Source organism: Episyrphus balteatus, chromosome 3, assembly GCF_945859705.1.
Source record: "Episyrphus balteatus chromosome 3, idEpiBalt1.1, whole genome shotgun sequence".
Lineage (NCBI taxonomy): Eukaryota > Metazoa > Arthropoda > Insecta > Diptera > Syrphidae > Episyrphus > Episyrphus balteatus.
The window spans coordinates 71,503,459-71,521,322 of record NC_079136.1 but is presented as its reverse complement, the minus strand read 5'-3'; the positions used below and the strand labels follow the sequence as shown (position 1 = coordinate 71,521,322).

General features: G+C 31.0%; 2 protein-coding genes and 1 long non-coding RNA gene across 3 annotated transcripts; 1 reads left to right on the top strand and 2 right to left on the bottom strand.

The window, feature by feature from the left end:
* The first annotated feature begins 3,926 nt into the window (after positions 1 to 3,926).
* On the top strand, positions 3,927 to 5,395 carry LOC129916195 (pre-mRNA-splicing factor RBM22). Its single transcript, XM_055996025.1, has one exon. The coding sequence runs from the start codon at positions 4,094 to 4,096 to the stop codon at positions 5,342 to 5,344; it is 1,251 nt and encodes a 416-aa protein (XP_055852000.1). The 5' UTR covers positions 3,927 to 4,093; the 3' UTR covers positions 5,345 to 5,395.
* Positions 5,396 to 5,406: 11 nt separating this feature from the next.
* On the bottom strand, positions 5,407 to 13,743 carry LOC129916194 (uncharacterized). Its single transcript, XM_055996024.1, has 6 exons — positions 13,319 to 13,743; positions 12,970 to 13,225; positions 10,197 to 10,323; positions 9,953 to 10,140; positions 9,728 to 9,886; positions 5,407 to 5,713 (listed from the first exon to the last, which is right to left on the bottom strand). Exons 1-6 carry the CDS (start codon positions 13,629 to 13,631, stop codon positions 5,503 to 5,505), a joined length of 1,254 nt encoding a protein of 417 aa, XP_055851999.1. The 5' UTR covers positions 13,632 to 13,743; the 3' UTR covers positions 5,407 to 5,502.
* Positions 13,744 to 14,726: 983 nt separating this feature from the next.
* On the bottom strand, positions 14,727 to 16,057 carry LOC129916206 (uncharacterized). Its single transcript, XR_008772419.1, has 3 exons — positions 15,829 to 16,057; positions 14,854 to 14,947; positions 14,727 to 14,797 (listed from the first exon to the last, which is right to left on the bottom strand). It is a non-coding gene; the product is annotated as an uncharacterized LOC129916206 (long non-coding RNA).
* Positions 16,058 to 17,864: the final 1,807 nt, after the last annotated feature.

The window sequence follows — 17,864 nt, the reverse complement described above, 5'->3', positions numbered from 1 at the left end:
TTTTTATTTCTTTCATTAATTACAGAAAATGGCATAGCACAAAAAAAAAACAAAAAAATAAAATGATGTGGGGGACCAAAGATGAGGAGTTCCTGTTGGAACTTTGTCTAAAGAATTTGAGAGGCGGCCAATTTATTATTCTCTCTATATTAAAATGAAACTACATAATTTAACGACCAAATAAATAAAATTGTATTTAAATTGTCAGAGTTTATTTTATTTGATCAATTTGGTGAGCTCAAGCTGATTGTAACAACAAAAATAAATAAATCCCACTGAAAACTTGACATTTGGATGTCAAAACATTATAAACGTCAAACAAAAACCTGTAAACTTGTGGTGTGAACGCTTTTCAGGTTTTTGAAAACTTTTTGCCATAAACCGCGTTTTTGGGTTTGGTGTGAAAAGGCTATTAGTATCATGCTATTAATTTATCTAGGGTTTTGATGTGAAGACTACATTTTGTTTTGAAATTAAATTATTCCCTAAAAGGAGCTTGTATTTTAAATTGAAACTAAAGAATTGAAAAATATTAATAAAAAAGAATTAAAATGGTTAGTAAAAATCAACTGCCTCTTTTGGCTTTGATCTGCGTATTTTATTGAGGAACACGACGACGTAAGCAAAATCATCGTCAACGAACTAATCAGTGTTTTTATTTGCAGTCAAATTTATGAATAGGTATTTGTTTACAAATACATACTTACAAAATGTCAAAAACCACGTGATGTTTCTATAATGTAGTAGTATTTTGTACTAGATTAGTTAATTTCCCCTCATTTTTTGACACTACTATCGTTTAGTTAATCATCGGTGGGAAATCAATTATAAATCCAAATTTAAGCAACGTTGCTTAAAGGCGAATTAAATATTTAAGCAAGCTTAACTAAACAACCATTGAGAACCAATTTAAGCAAATCTAATAAATACGGCTAGAAGTCTGTATATTTGGCTGTTTAAGTCAAAGAAAATGTTACACTTTTGCACTTTACAACGATACAAATCCATTTGCATCGAATCGTGAATACCACTATTCTTTTTTATTTTTAATTTCGATAAGACTTGTATAAAGAGCTATACAAGCTATAGGTACCGAAGATATCTGTCAAATCTCAAAGCTTCGTTAGAGCTTCGGTAAAGGTTTGTTTAAGCTTCTTATAGACCTTATAAAGACATTTTATAAAGGGTCCAATTTTTATAACGTTCTCCTTTTTCGTAAATGAGGTCAGTTCAAATTTCAAAATCAATTTTTTTTTCTATAAAATCTTCTCGTCATGATTAATTTCACACCTAAAAGACACATATAACCCTCATTAAGATCAAAAAGGCGACCTTTTTTCACTCCTATTAAACCTTTGAGAAGTACAATGCAAGACTCCTGTAAAGTTTCTCATCAATAGCTGAAAGTGGTATTCGATCCAAAAAGTGTGCGAAGAAGATTTTTAACACAAAAAATAATAACAATAATGCACCTGAAAATTTTTTACTACGTTTCCACCTACCCTAAATCCGAGATTTAGCTAAGTAGATTTAGCATATATCTCGAGTTTTATTCTAAATTTCGGATTGAAAGTACACGGAGAAAAAATAAGGTATGAACCACCTTATTTCTAGTATATTTAACTTTAATGTAAAGTTTAAATAGGGATGACTCCCCAATAAAATGGAATTTACCTTACTTTTCTAGTAAATTTATAGCTTATGATTAACTTTACAGTAAAGCCTTTTTTTGTATGAATTTCTAATAGAAATTACTAGAAAGTTAGGTACATATTTAACCTTACTATAAGGCTGAAAATACTGATTTTTAAAGTAAATTGAACTTCTCTATGGAAGGTATATAATTTAGTTACAGATTGGATCAAGTAAAGTCAATTTCATTTTTATTGATGACATTTTCTAAATAAAATTGTATGCATTTATCTTACAAAAACTAAAATAAAAAAGTAGATTTTTGTAATTATTGAAAAGCATAACTAGGTAACACGTACTTAATCCTCAAAGCTATTAAGAAGTAAGTAGCGTATGACCCTGTTATGTTTTTCAATAATTACAAAAATCACCTTTTTTTATTTTAATTAATTTTTGTAAGATAAATGCATACAATTTTATTTAGGCAAATATCATCAATAAAAATTAAATTGACTTTATTTGATCTAATTGTTTGCGAATTCTTTATGAATTAATGTAATTATCCCGCACTCGTTACCTAAAAGTTTTGACAAAAAATAAAAATCAAACACAAATGGAGAAAAAATGGCGCACTTTTCAATGACAGCTTTAAGAGTTTTTTCTATGTATCGAGGGTACTGATCTCTATTGGGGAAATTTCCTAGAATTCAGTATTATTATTACTTTAGTGTAAGGTAAAACTTATCCATAGAATAGTTAAATTTGTAAAATATGTTTTACTAGAATCTTAAAGTGAAAAGATTCATACACTTTTTTCGTTGAAGGTATATTTGACTCTACGTAAAGAAAATATTGCTACTCGTAAGGTATATACTACTATAATTTGTTCACCATAACTTTCTTGTAAAAATTACTTCACGGATCCAAGAAATGTTCAATACGTAAGGTAAATTTTACTTAAAATCTAGGGCTTTTTACTTTAATTACCTTACTAGTCATATGGAGTATAAAATACTAGATTCATTTTTCTCCGTGTAGGTAAAAATATTCGATTTAGGGTAGCTGAACCCAAAACTGAGATTTACGGCCATATTATTCACTAATTTAAAAAATACATCTGGATGTAAACAATGTCAAATGTCAAAAATAAATCCAATTCCATAGTATTCACTACTTAAATCCAATCTTAAATCCAATTTTTTAAATCCAATCTCGTTAAATCCAAACAAATTTAAACTGCTCTCTGGATGTCTGTTTAACTTTATAAATCTAGATGTAAAATTAATTTTCACAGTGTTCAGTTGTTTTTTCACGTATTTTGTGAAGGAAAAATAAAGATAAATGCAAATTATACAAAATTTATTGAATAAACATATAATTTTGTTTTGAGTGAATAATATGACCAAAAAATTAAATCCTTGGATTTATAAAATTCAGATTTAATGGATTGGATTTAAAATTAACTTAAATCCAAACTAAATCCAGAGTGAATAATATGGCCATTAGCGAAGTAGATTTAGAATAAATCTAAATCTACTTAGCTAAATCTCGGATTTAGCGTAGGTGGAAACATAGTATTAGAGTGTGAATAAAAATCAAACACTCTCCAACTAACGTCATTTTATTGTGACACTATAAGAACTTCTCAACATCATTATAGTGTGACACTAAACAGAAGTCCAGAGAAGCTTTATACAATGCTTACAGAAAATTTTTCATCGCACCTATAATCCCACCATAAGATACTCCTAAGAAATTTCTTAGAAGAATAAATATGATCGTTTACTTATAATTTTGTATCATATGTACTACACCAGCTTTATGGGTGCAAATAGCCCTTTGGGTTCAAAATTCGGAAATAAAAATGTTAGCTAAGAAACCTGCTTTAATACCGATTTCAAAAGAAAAAAGTTGCTGATCCACGGATTAAATATTTGTACAACTGGCCCTAAGTAAATATGATTTTAAATAGCTGCGTTCCTTTGGAAATATTTATCTACTTTTTAGTACTTAAAGCTGCTTTGAACTACTTTTTCAGTATAGCAAAGTAGATTAAAGTAGTTTTAAGTACTAAAAAGTAGATAAATATTTCCAAAGGAACGCAGCTAATAAAATTTCTTTTATTTTCAAAGGATAAAATTGATTTTATAGCCAAGGATAAAAATTACAGAACCAGCACAGAGTTGAAACACATCCAACGTAAATTTTTATATTTGGACACGCCTAATATGTCATTTGAGTAACACATAAACGACCTTACCGACTCTGTCAAAATTATCTGTCAAGCTACCATTTTGTCTTTTGTCAGATTTGTTGAAAAGTGTAATCGCTTTTTTATCGTGTCTACTATTTTCCATAAAAATAAAACAATTTCTTAATTTCTTAAATAAATTCTTTCGCTTATATTCTTATTTTATTTCAACAAATAACCAAATTAAAATTAACTTTCAATTTCATCATCATGGCTATGTCAAAAACAACCAACACCTACAATCGACAAAACTGGGAAGACTCTGAATTCCCAATCCTCTGTCAAACATGCCTCGGCGACAATCCCTACGTTCGCATGATAAAAGAGAAATTTGGTAAAGAGTGCAAAATATGCACCCGACCATTTACCATATTCCGTTGGTGTCCTGGTGCACGTATGCGTTTCAAAAAGACTGAAATCTGTCAAACTTGTGCGCGCTTAAAGAACGTCTGCCAAACCTGCTTGCTCGACCTTGAATATGGTTTACCCATACAAGTTCGTGATGCTGCTTTGAAAATTGTGGATCAAATGCCTCAAAGTGATGTAAATAAAGAATATTACATTCAGAATATTGACAAGGAATTAGCCGACACTGATGGCACTGAAGCAGCCGGAACTGTTGGCAAAGGTTTAGCTGCCAACGAAATGCTGTCGAAGCTAGCTCGTACAGCTCCTTATTACAAACGAAATAGACCTCATATTTGTTCCTTTTGGGTTAAGGGTGAATGTAAGCGTGGCGAAGAATGTCCTTATCGTCATGACAAACCCAATGAACCCGATGATCCGCTGTGCGAGCAAAATATCAAAGATCGATATTATGGTCGTAATGATCCCGTAGCTGAAAAGATCATGAAACGGGCAGCTACTTTACCGACCTTAGAACCACCTGAGGATAAAAATATCACCACACTTTATGTGGGTAATCTTAGCGAGGACATAACCGAACCACAAATTCGTGATAATTTCTATCAATTTGGTGAAATTCGTTCGGTGGCGCTGGTGCCTCGTCAACAGTGTGCCTTTATTCAGTACACAAAACGTTCGGCAGCTGAAATGGCTGCCGAGAAGACTTTCAATAAGTTGGTCATGCATGGTCGAAAGGTAGCCATTAAATGGGCTCATTCGCAGGCCAAACAAAGTAATATGGCTAAAACAGATCGTCGTTATGATATTCCAGCTATACCGCCGGTGGCACAGACCAATCCAAATGATTTCTTTAACCTGCAACAAGAGGTTACTGTTTTGCCGCCGGGAATGAAGCTTCATCAAATACCACCAAGCCTCATTCCGCAATCATCGTTTCAGATGTATTCTCAAGCGGCTGCATTTGCTGCTCCATACTCTTCGATACCTGTACCTTCGACGAGTGCGTCGGCTGTTGAGTCCATTCCACCGCCGCCAGGTGGTCCGATGCATTACCCGAGTCAGGATCCATCACGATTGGGAGCCATTAAAAAGTAGTTGAAAATTATTTTGAAATAAAATTATATACAACATTTTTAGTCTTTAAAATTATTTGTTTTATTTTGTATATAAAAAAAATTATTATTTTGTCGTCCTTTCCAGTTTGCAGGTAATTGATATGATGAAGCGGGGAAATAAAAGAATGATTTGGAGGCTTAAAAATCAAGTTGTTCAGTGTGATTGGGATATTCTTTAGCTTTGTTGGGTGGTACTTGGATAAAGTATTTATTAGAAAATGTAGGATTTTGATTGATGAGGACTTCGGTAAGAATTTGCTTGCTTGTTATTGTTTTCTTACTGATGACCAAACTTCGAGCTTCAGCTTTTCCATGACTTACAGATTTTAGATTCATTTTGCCGGCGATTCTGTAAAGAAAACAAAAAAAGATGATGATCAATCAAATATGTAAATTGTCAACTTTGTATTATTTGAATTCATAAATAAAAAGAAAAAATTTAAATAAAATTAAAATTATATATAAAAAAAAAGCATAAAATGCATTAGAAAATCAGCCCTATCGCCAATTTTATGGGAACTTTTTTTCCCTGAAAAAAATTTATTTGATATTTTCAGAGAAGAAAAGCAAGCAACAGAGCATTTATTTTGTAATAATAAGGATAGAACATCGTGAAACATGAAATATTACATCGATGCTCTATACTGCCCATAATCTCGTAAAGGTCCTTACTACTTTTTTCATAATTCAGAGTTATAGACGGAAACACTAAATCCAATACCGCAATTTGCATATAAAAATAAAAAAAAAATTAAAAATACTCCAAATTTTCGGACTTATTTAAAGACCTAGGCTAAAAAACATGAATGAGAATAAAGCAGAGACAATGCCCTAACTCCAAATATGCAAAAAAACCAAAATCGAAAATTTTGTAGTTAGGGCATTTACGAGATTATGGGCAGTATAGACGTAATCAGTTATTTCAGTTATAGATCAATCACTTATAATTGTTATAGCTCGATTTTGAATTCTTTTTGCAAAGAGCTTTAATGATTCATGCTAATGTGCAAGTGCAAAGCAGCGGTCAAGTTGGTGAGTAGTTATCATACTTTGCCCTAGCGAAGTATTCGTCGTAACGAAAAAGTCTCCGATTTCATACAAATCATGCTTACAGATAAAAACTCTCCGATTCGTGTAAAATTTCCGCTCCAAAGGAAACCTCGCTGGGGTTGACTATCTGACAGTGTAGAGTTGAATCCAAACTGCTCTTTCCGATACGAAAAGATTTCTTAGCCCTAGTTTACGGCACGCAAAATAATGCAATAGCCAAACTTGGGGTTCGCGCGAACATCAAAGCTTTTATGCACCTCTAATTGTTCATTATCAACAATTTGATGCATTGTCTCTTTCTGTTATTGATTAAGGTGACAGTTGCGGTGTCTTTTTATGACAACACGTGTTTGGTTTTGCCAAAATATAATAAAAATTGTTGAAAATAGTGAAACAAAATTTTAACAGAATATCATATGAGGTGATTGTTGGAATCGAAGTTGTACCTAGCTTTTTTTTTACTAACTTTCAAAAATGTTTACTACGTTAAAAACATAATTTTTGTCCTTTATTTTGTGTTATGTGAAAACTTGGATTGTCGACTATGGGGTTTTTAGGACTTTCTATTTTTTACTTGCGATATAGGTACTATAGGGCAAGTTTAGGATTCGTAAAAAAAATCGAACTCGAGATAACAATTTTACATGACATTACGATGATGGAGAATGCCAAAAAAGTGGGTCCGGCAATTCTGTCTGTCTGTCTGTCTGTCCGTCTGTCTCTATCTGGAGCTGCAGCCTAAACGAGTGAAGTGATTTTCTTCAAACTTGGTAGTTAGCAGTTTTTGGTGATTCCCTAGAGGGGAAATTGAAATTTTTTTTTTATGACCAAAACTAACGGTACCTGCCATATAACGGAAATAGAAAAGTTAATTTTTTTCAAAAACGGCTCTAACGATTTTGATTAAAATTTTTGTGTGTAATACTACACATAAGGGCCAACTTTTTAAATAAAAAAAATATTTTTTGTACCGTTATTAACGGTACCTGTCATAGAACGGTTTTTTTCGTTTCTGAATATCTCGTACAAAATTAACCCGATTTAAATGAAAATTTTTATACAAAAGTGTGTAAGTAAAGATAATATTAAAATTTTAGAAAATTTTCAAAAAACGCATTTTTGGTTTTTTAAAAAATATTTCAAAATTTTTTTTTGAAAAATCAATTTTTTGAAAACGGATCAATGAAAAATTTTGAAATTTAGTTTTTATGTGTAAATTAATTATTTCTTCAAAATGGCATACCAACTTTTTTTTTGAAAAATGTTAAAAAAATTTTATATATAAAAAATTATTTTTTTAAAAAACGGCTCCTACAATTTTCAAAATTTTTTTTCTAAAAATACCTTTTTATACGAGAAATAAAATGGCATATTTGTTTTTTTTTTTAAGATATTTTAAAACGGAGTTTTATTAATTATAAAAACAGATTTAATTTTTTTATACTACTTAAAAATATCGAATTTTAAATTTCTTGAATAAAAAGCTTTAACATTATAGTTACTTTAAGCATAAGAGCAAGTACGTGCGACCCCAGTCGTGCAATTTATTTAATTTAGTTTCGGTTTTATTTATAACATCAGTTAACTTTATAACATCGGAAACTTTCCTCTATAACTACGGTGACCATATTTCTAGGAGCAAAACCCGGGACAAACAAAAAATTTGTTGGACCGTTTTGAACACATTGTTTTTTCAAAAAAAAAAGTTATTAATTTCATATTTAAATTCACAGTCTTGGTAAAAATAGTATTTAATGTTTATTTGTTTTAAGATTTTTTCCCAAATTTGACTTTGAAGTTGATTATTTCGAGAACAATAAATTGAAATAATTTGATTTAAAAATTAGAATTAAGTGCACAATTCTGGCTTTTGAAAAAGGTATCAAACATAACTGATGCCATTGTTTTTTAATAATTTTTTTTTATTTTTCGCTATATTTTAAAAATTTGCCCGTCCCGCCTATACGAGTTGAGATAGACCCCCCCCCCCCTCCCATAGTAAAAAATGATTGTATTGAACTCTACAAAATACCGTTATTAATTCTTGTTATCGTACTCGTTCCGGGTTCTTTCCTCGAAAAAAAAACTTTTTCTGGTGGTGCATTTCAACCTGACAAACACAAGCTGGAACTAAATAATTGACGAAATTTTTTTAAAACTAATTCTTTTATTCGAAAAATTAGAAAGAAATTAATTTCGAACCACTGTTTTCCCGTACAAAGTATTTAAAATTTTAAATACAAAACCAGTGAATGTGGAAATACGGGACAATCACGCTACAAATTACAAAATACGGGACACTTATACGTCCCGGGTTTCTTAAATAAAAAAGTCAAGTCAAGAGTATTTTTTATTCAACTATTAAGTCCCGAAATTTGATTTGGTTGGTTCAACCCAGCGAAGATTTGTGTATACAAGCATTCCTTTTGGTTTTGAAAAAACATTAGAAAATTAACCAAGATAACAATTATACTATTAAACAAAAAAAGGCTTCTGCAACGTATGAAACCTTTGAGGTTAGCTGGAGAAGTAATAGAAACGCAGGAGGTAAAATATTTAGGAATCACACCAGGTGGTAAACTCCTGTAGAACGAATACGTAGAAATAACCTTTGGAAAAGCAATGAAAGCCTTAATTATATGCAAAAGACTAGCAAACAAACGAGGAGGCGGGAGCAATTAATCTTTAATGGTACCCGAATCTCATAGGTACATTAGAAAACTTTATTAAAAAAAAAAAACAAAATAAAAAAGATAGATGACCAGAAGTTCACAAGATTGGAAAAAATCACCAAACATAAGAAGGGCAAAATGCTTCTCGGGAACTCCAACCAAGAGCGTTTCAAATTCTGTTTCAGCTGTTGGAATAACTAAAGATAATGACAGGTCTTCTCACGAGCCACTGCAAGTTAAGAAGGCTCCTATGCATTTTGGTCTTAGTAAATAGTGCAACATATAGTTTCTGCAATGAAAACGAAGAAACACCAGACCAAATTCTGGGCAGCTGCAATGGACCAATACACCAAATATTCAAACACCTGGGGTCTGTTTCCGTTACCTCAAAAAGCAATAGTTGAATCCAATTGAAACGATGGCTCATGTGCAAAAAGAATGAGCTTTTTTTTGCATACGACCCGATAATTCGTCCAACAGAAGTAGTAACAAAACCAAAATACAGCACGACCAACTTAGCTGCTACTGTAACGTATGTATCTACCACCTTAGGAGTCCTAAGGTCAATTCAAAAAGCAATTCCAACGTAACACAAATGAAACGTTCCTGAAATCTAAACAGTTTTTTTTTCATATACTTACAAATGAAGTGTAGCTCTGTCTTCTTTCGAGAATGTGGACTCAAAACACAAGTCTTTTATATCATTAGACTTAACATAATTATCCAATATTTGTCTAAAATGCTTGGTATCATTTTTGTTGGTTGTGCCCAATCCAGATCGATGGTTTCTCAAAAGATAACTGAAATAAATAAAAAAAAATATATTTTCTTCCTCAAATACAGATATGTATCTAATTCAATCTCACCCAACAGGATCTTCTCGACCTTGTGTTTTAGAGCCCAATCCACCACCTGACCATCCCATCATTTTCATCATTTTGTAACCAAGATTGTTACTATCCAGCTTTTTTTCTATGAGTTCAGTTTCTTTGACATTCGCCACAATATCATCTTTAGTTTTATTTATGTTAATGACATCAGCATCGGGATTCATCTGAAAGTTTATAATTATAATCAACATTTCTTAAACAAAATTTAATAGATTCTAACCTTTATCACGTAGCAGTGTTTTCGTATCTCAGTCATAGCCATCTCGAAAGCTTCAGCTTTAGCGGTTTTGATATTATCACTCTGTGCTTTTGCGATTAAAGTATTTCCTATATGTATTTCAAATTGTCTAGAAATCAATAAGGATTAGTTGATGATTGAATTGTGAATTATAATAGTACAGGTAAAATAGGCATTTAAAAAACCAAATGTTACATTCTTGAAACTTGGCAAAAAGCTTGCTTTTGGGATAAGAACTAAGGATCAAAAAAGTTTATACAAAAAAATTGTTTGGAAGGATGTTTTTTCGCGGACAAGAGGGAGGGTGTGAAGGTCAAAAATATAGTGAACAAAATTGTTTGTGGAATATCAGTAAATGACACATGTTTTTAAGGTATTCTTTGATGCTGAATCGAATGACATAATAATGTCAACATAATTGCTCAAAGAAAAGTTATTGCCGATCAAAAAAAAGGGTGCTTGTTATTTTTGGTGGAAAAGGTGTTTTTTTGATGGGTTGAAAAAGGTATCATAACAACTGATATAAATGTTGTTAATTTTTTTAAATTTGGTGAAAAAGTTTTGTTTGTTATAAGAACTAAGAATCTACAGAGTCTTCAAAATTATCTTCAGAGAAAGGGTGTTTTTTTTTAAAGAAATGATGAAATTCGGAATTAGAACGACAAAAACTGGGACAAAAAAGTTACAAATGTTTCATTTATAACAAAAATCAAGAATCTAAGCAGCCTATACAAATATTTTTGGTGAAAGGGTGTTTTTTGTGATAAAAAGGTACCCGTACGAAATTTATTAAAAATGTTGTCATTCCTATGGCAATTACGAATAAAATAGGTTTATACATTTTTACTTGCGATATTATGTAGGAACTATAGAGAAAGTTAAGGATTCGGAAAAAAATCGAACTCGAGATAACAATTTTAAATGACATTACGATGATGGAGAATGCCAAAAAAGTGGGTCCAGCAATTCTGTCTATCTGTTCGTCTGTTAGTACCTCGGGCTACAGCCTAAGGTACTGGAGTGATTTTCTTCAAACTTGGTAGTAAACAGTTTTGGGTGATTCCCTACGATAGATTTTTTTTGGACCAAAACTAACAGTACCTGTCATATAAGGGAAATAGAAAAGTTAATTTTTTTTAAACGTGTTAATAAGAGCCAACTTTTGAAATGAAAATAAATATTTTTTGTACTGTTATTAACGGTACTTGCCATAGAACGGCTTTTTTTGGCTTATGAATTTCTCACAAACGACAAAGCAGATTTTAATTAAAATTTGTATACACAAACGTTAAAATAAATGTTATCAAATAAACACAAAATCAATTTTTTGAAAACGAGTTGATAAATTTTATCGAAACTTCGTTTTTATGTGTTGAATAATAGCTGTGTTCCTTTGGCTTAAAGTATCTACTGCTAAGTACTTCTGATTGTATTCAACTCCATTTCTTCTATAGAAAAAATGTCTTTGAATGGATTCAGAAGTACTAAAAAGTACTTTGCTTAGTACAAAGGAACACAGCCAATATTTTCTTAAAAAAAATGGCATACCAACTTTCTTGTTGAAAATTGTTAGAAAATTTTTATATATAAAAAATTATTTTTTTTAAACCGCTGCGCTCTAACGATTTTAGATTTTTTTTTCTAAAAATTCCTTTTTATGCAAGAAATCAAATGGCATAGTTGGTTTTGTCTAAAAGATAATTTAAAATGGTGTTTAATTAATTATAAAAATAACAAAATTAAAATTTTCTTTAATTTGTTCGGTAAAAAATTTTAACAGTAGAGTTACTTTTACAATAAGAGCAACTAAGTGCGACCCCAGTCGTGCATTTTATTTTCATGTGAAAGGGTGTTTTCTTTAGGTGTAGAGAAAATGTGGGTATACTGGAAAAATTAAGTAATAAAAGTGGTACCCTATTGAAATTAAGCAATATTATTAGTTTTAATATTAAAAACAGGAATCTAAAGTGTTTATAAGAATATCATGATTAAAAGGGTATTTTTTTTTTCAAGTGAAAACAAAAATGATGGGTCACCCTAATGAAATTTGGTGAAAACATTGAATAGAAAACAAGAATAAAGTTTTCATTAGGGTGGGTAAAAAAAAAAATCCAAATGCATAATGGTCATAAGAAAACTATTGAAATCAGTGGACATTAGGGTTTGGATACGAATATCTTCTAACAAGAATACATCTTAATAATTTGAAAATAATGATTTTTCAGTTAATTTGAAAAGTTTAATTTTTTTTATATTTTTTTTTTTTTAATTTTGACTTCGGATATCTTTTAAATGGTTAGATTAATGAAAAAAGTTTATAAGACATTTTTTGTGGAGCAATATATTTTCTACAAGAATATGTCTTGCCCATTTGATTGCTATAATTTTAATTTTTTAATTTGTTACAAAATTAAAAACAAAAAACGATTTTTCAAAAGATTTTCTCAATTTTTGGACCAAAAAAAATAGTATATTCTTCTAGAGGTATCTAGCAATCGATTTTTCGGAGTATAAATGTAAAAAAAAAAAGAATTTAGATTTTTTTGACCCATCCTAGTTTTAATAAAAAAAATTTAGCCGAGTGTTTTTTTTTTTTTTTGTTGATTTTATGCTCTATTTTACATGGGACCCAATTCCACAAGAGTGAATTCTTCTGTGTACACGAAAAAAAGTGTAAATTGCCTTAAAAACAAGGCAGAGAAAAACTCACACTTGCGGAATTGGGCCCCTGTACTCTAAAACTAATTTATCTTACTTTTTGTCACCAACTTTCGATTCTTTTTCTACCACGGGTATGTTACATTTTTTGCCAGAAACATCAAAACAATTTCTACCTCCGATTAGATACAAAACAAAGTTGCCATATTTCATGTCTCTCATAAGATTGTTTTTCTGTTGCATTATTTTAGTTGATTGACCAAAATCATCAACCTCCATTGAACTAGCACCAAATCCTTGTCTTTCCACTTTTCTGTCATTATCTCCACCTGCTACTGGTTGTTTCCTCCTTACTGAAAATTTACAACCAAAAAGAAATATCAAAATGAAAACATTCGATTAAATCAAAAACTCACTGTAAATTAAAATTTAATTTTTTCGTCTACCTTTAGCCCTAGCTTCAGCAGCATCCGAAGCTTTGACAAATGTCCTTTTGATTTTCTTTGATCTTTCTTCACGAAATTCTTTGGCGACTTCTTGTGATAGTTCACCAACAAGACGCATTGTTTCATCGGGATATTTACAACCCATAAATTCAACATTGGTAAATACTTGGGCAAGACAAACAATTTCATCTTCAGTGAATTTGTGCCTGTGAACTAGCATAAATTTCTTTCGCAAGTTCCAGTGTTCTTCGCTTTCGTGTTCGGCTTTGTAATAATCGACATCCCAATTTGTGTCAATTTGTGTTGGTGCCATTATATAAATAAAAATTAAATTATTTAAAAAGGAAATTATTTATTTAAATGCTTTTATTTTTTGAAGACGCTAGAAAACAGAAAGACAGAAAATCGAAAATGTGCTGTTTGCTGTACTGTCAAAACTCTATTTGACATTTTCGTTAAAAGATCATTTAACGATTCGTTAAGTTTTGTTGCGTTCAGCAAATCAAATCAAATTGGCTCCATTCAACTGAAAAAGGGTTGATTCGGAATTTCGCTTATCTGTCAGTACCAAAAGAACAAAAGAAAATAGAAAAAATATCTTCTAAACTGGGTGAAGATCAAAACAAACCAAATTTTTCAAGGACGCGCGCAATTTTAAAGAACTGTTGTTTGTAAAAAAAAAACTCATACAAATCGATTTCAAGTGTTTTTTTGGTAGTAACGTTCTACTATAACTTAATTTAGTGTCTAAAAATCGAAAAAATTACGGAATTTAAAATATATTTCTATGCTGTATTTTTTGCTTTTTTGTTTTGTTTTGTTTTTGCTGGTTTGTTTTGATTTTCGCCGAGTTTAAAACGTCAAAATGGTAACTGTAAATAGAAAGAGAAGACAAGGACAAATGTTCGAACTTCCGTATTTGATTCTGCGAAACCTCACAGGTCACAAAAACCTCACAAGGTGATCACAACTCCATTTTGTGAGGATTTATTTCCGACAAACTTTTGAGTTGTGATATCCTTCAGTGCAGATCACAAATTTGAAAGTTTTTGTGAAGCGAAAACTTCACAAAATCAAATTCAGGGGTCGAATTACAGCATACGATTACGATCATTCGTTAACGTTTTTACTATTTGTGTCTCTATTTATTTAGTAGAAAAAGATAGGGACACAAAGCAACCATACGTTAACGAACGTATGCCGTAATTCGACCCCCAGCTCACCTTGTGAGGTTGTCATAACTTGTGAGGAAGGGTTGTTAATAGCCTGTTTTCACTTAGGCCGTGTGTGAATTGCGTTAAATAGTTAAATCTTGTAAAATTTTTGACACTATATTGAGGTGAATAAAAAATTTTCAGCTGTCAAAAGTTTAATGGGCAATTGGGTGTGTGAATTGAATTAAATTTATTGAGAAGGTTTTTCCATTGCTGCTTACATTGGTTGGCATCCTTGGTACTCTCCATTTTCTCTGCTATGGCTCTGAAAAATAATATGATGTGGTTATTTGTACAATTAATAAATTATTAATTTCTTACTTCCAGCAAGCGCTCATTATTGAATTTTTGTTGGTAAACATTTCATTGTTTTCGGTCCTTAAATTTATGAGCTGAATTTTTTCCTCGTGGGTCCCTTAAAAAATAAATTATACATAAAATTTATAATAATAATATTAGGTGTGTTTTTTTGTTTATCTATATAGATTTTGTGCAAAAAAACGACATCGAGATTTTTGAAATCAAAACAATTTACGTGTTAAAAACAACAAAAACTTTATCTGTATAGATTTTTGAAAAATCCAGATAATTATCCAGATTTTACTTTCTCTCGATAAAAACAGTAGTGCCAAAGAAGTTTATTTGTTGTGTTCATACAGAAATATCTGAAAATATTAACAAAAAAAAAAAGCGGAGTAAACGAGGTTTGAAAAAAACTCTCATAGAAAAAAATAATCAAAAATTTGTTTGACATGGTTGCATTGAAATGTTAATATCTCGAGATATACGCAATGCACTTTTCAGATAAAAGTCTTAAATGGATCCTGATAAGATTGTTGAACAGATATGTATATAAAATTACCAAAGTTTTTTCGAAAAATTAGAAATAAAAATAAAAAAGTTTTCACATTTGATTTTTAAAAAATCGAAAAAAAATTCAATATGGCTACCTTCAAACGCTTATAACACAAGAACGACGCAACTAATGTTAATGGTCATGGTCTTAAAATGTAGCTAAGAATATACAGATAATTTTTGGTTTTTTGTGAAAAAACAATTTTTTTGAATCCAACACGGATGCCATGGCCATATGAAAATTTTTGTTTGCATCCAACATGGATGTAATGGCCTTCCCACTTCGGAGTTAAAATAAAAAAAAAACAAAAGCAACATTTTTGACAGACAGCTGCCAAAGTATATGTACAGTGGTGCATGGATTTCAAAAATCCCGATGTCGTTTTTTTTGCACAAAATCTATATAGATAAACAAAAAAACACACCTATTAATTTACTTACATATATTGTACGGCTTATTGTTTATTCTCTGCCTTTTTGCTGACATGATACTCCTGAAAAACTGTATATGAATTGATATACAATGCACAAAATAACAAAACCATGTGCAAAAAAAATTTAACTTCGATTAACCGGCTCCCAGAGGCCATTAATGTTTTGACAGCTGAAAATGTTTTATTCACCTCACTAGTGTCAAAAATTTTACAAGATTTAACTATTTAACGCAATTCACACACGGCCTTAAACCCAAATGAGATAATTACGCGAATTATCTCATTTCGAATGTCAAATTCTATAGAAAAAAAAAAATGAATTTGCTATAATAGCCTGTTTTTCACTACACCCCAAATGAGGTAATTTAGCAAATTACCAAAAAAGTGTTTTCACTACAAATTATCTCATTTGGACTGACAAGAAGTGTCAACCCTGAAATGTGACATTTGGTAAAATTAGTGAATAAAAAAAAATAAAAATAAAAAAAAACAAATTGAAAATTTTTCAAAAACAAAACAAATATGAAAAATGGAAAATAATATTATTATAATATGCTCAGCCCCTACCATAAATAATTTTACAAGCGCAAAAACCATAGAAAGCTAAGGAAGAGAGTTAGATGCAAAAGCCGACGGAAATGGAAGTGACTTAAAATGGTTTTTTTTTCGACTATTTGGTCCACAGTACACATAATAAGGTAGTATATTCCGAACCTTGTCAAAATTTGTTTGTCAAAAATGGGCACCAATCTGTCAGGTCGGCCTTTAATTTTTATATTTCAATCGCAGTAAACAGGAAATTTGTTTTTGTTTTAATTCATAAAATGTCATTTAAAAACATTATAAATTGAAAAATAACAAATTTTCTTCGTGTTTCATCGCGGAAAATGGTTAATAATTGTTTAAAAATTAGTGGAGTGCGTGGTTTATCGGTTTTTGTGCGCTTTTCGTCGGTATTTTAAACAATTAAGAATTCGGTAGCTGACATTGGTCGCCAAAGTGTCATGTTTTGACAATCTGGCGACCAATGTCAGTTCGGAATATATTACCTTTTTATGTGTACTGTGATTTGGTCAGGGACCCAAATGATCAATCCAAAGCAGTTCTGGATAAAGGTTAGTATTTCTTTTTTCAAACTTATCACATTTAAACAATACATATTAAATTCTTTCAGCTTTTACGATCTCGAGGCCAACATTGTGGTTTTTTTTACCCTACAGTATGAAACAAGAGAAAACATTTCACAGTGCACCAGTGGCTGCAAAGTGTAGTTTTAACATGCATTTTAAATGGTAGCATCGTAACATATCTAACTATTCACTGGAACGAACACAAATTGTATTTCCCTTCGTGTGGTGTCCAAATAGTGGCCAAAATGTATCAAAGAAATTTCTTAATAAACACAATTGAGTATTAATTTTTATTCAAATGTTCATTTTTATAAAGCTTCATTGGGGGTGGACACATTTGCATCATCATAACCGGCAGCAGAGGATTGAATTAGGTTGCATATTCGACTGTAAATGGGGGTCCAGATTTTCTTTTCAGCTGAGAATTGATAAAGCTTTGATGCACATTTGATTGCTGAGGAGGAGCCGATACTATAGACTAGTTAGCCGCTGGTTTAAGTCCAATTTTCTCCTTTTCCTTGCCGGGAAGGACGCCTTTTACCTGAAAACGCACGTCAATAAAACCCTTTTTCAATTAAATCAAACTCCTTACCTTATGCATTTGATTTTTAAATGTTATATTGTTCTTGGTAGAATACGGATTGTGGGACTTCATGTGGGACAGCTTGCAAGTGGGAACAGTCTCATGGGCTTGGGGCATCATCGTAGTCGGATTCAATTTTCATTAATTTTAGAATTAATAAAGACGCGACGTATCCTTGGCACGATATCGGATAGGTTCGACTTCTATTTAATGTGCTCGGCCACGTCTAGCTTTTTTAGCAAAATTTAATGAAGTATTAGTTTTTTTTTATGTTTTCTTTTTGTAATTTTATTTTTATTTGCCGAACCGACGCGAAATAAACAAATTGAA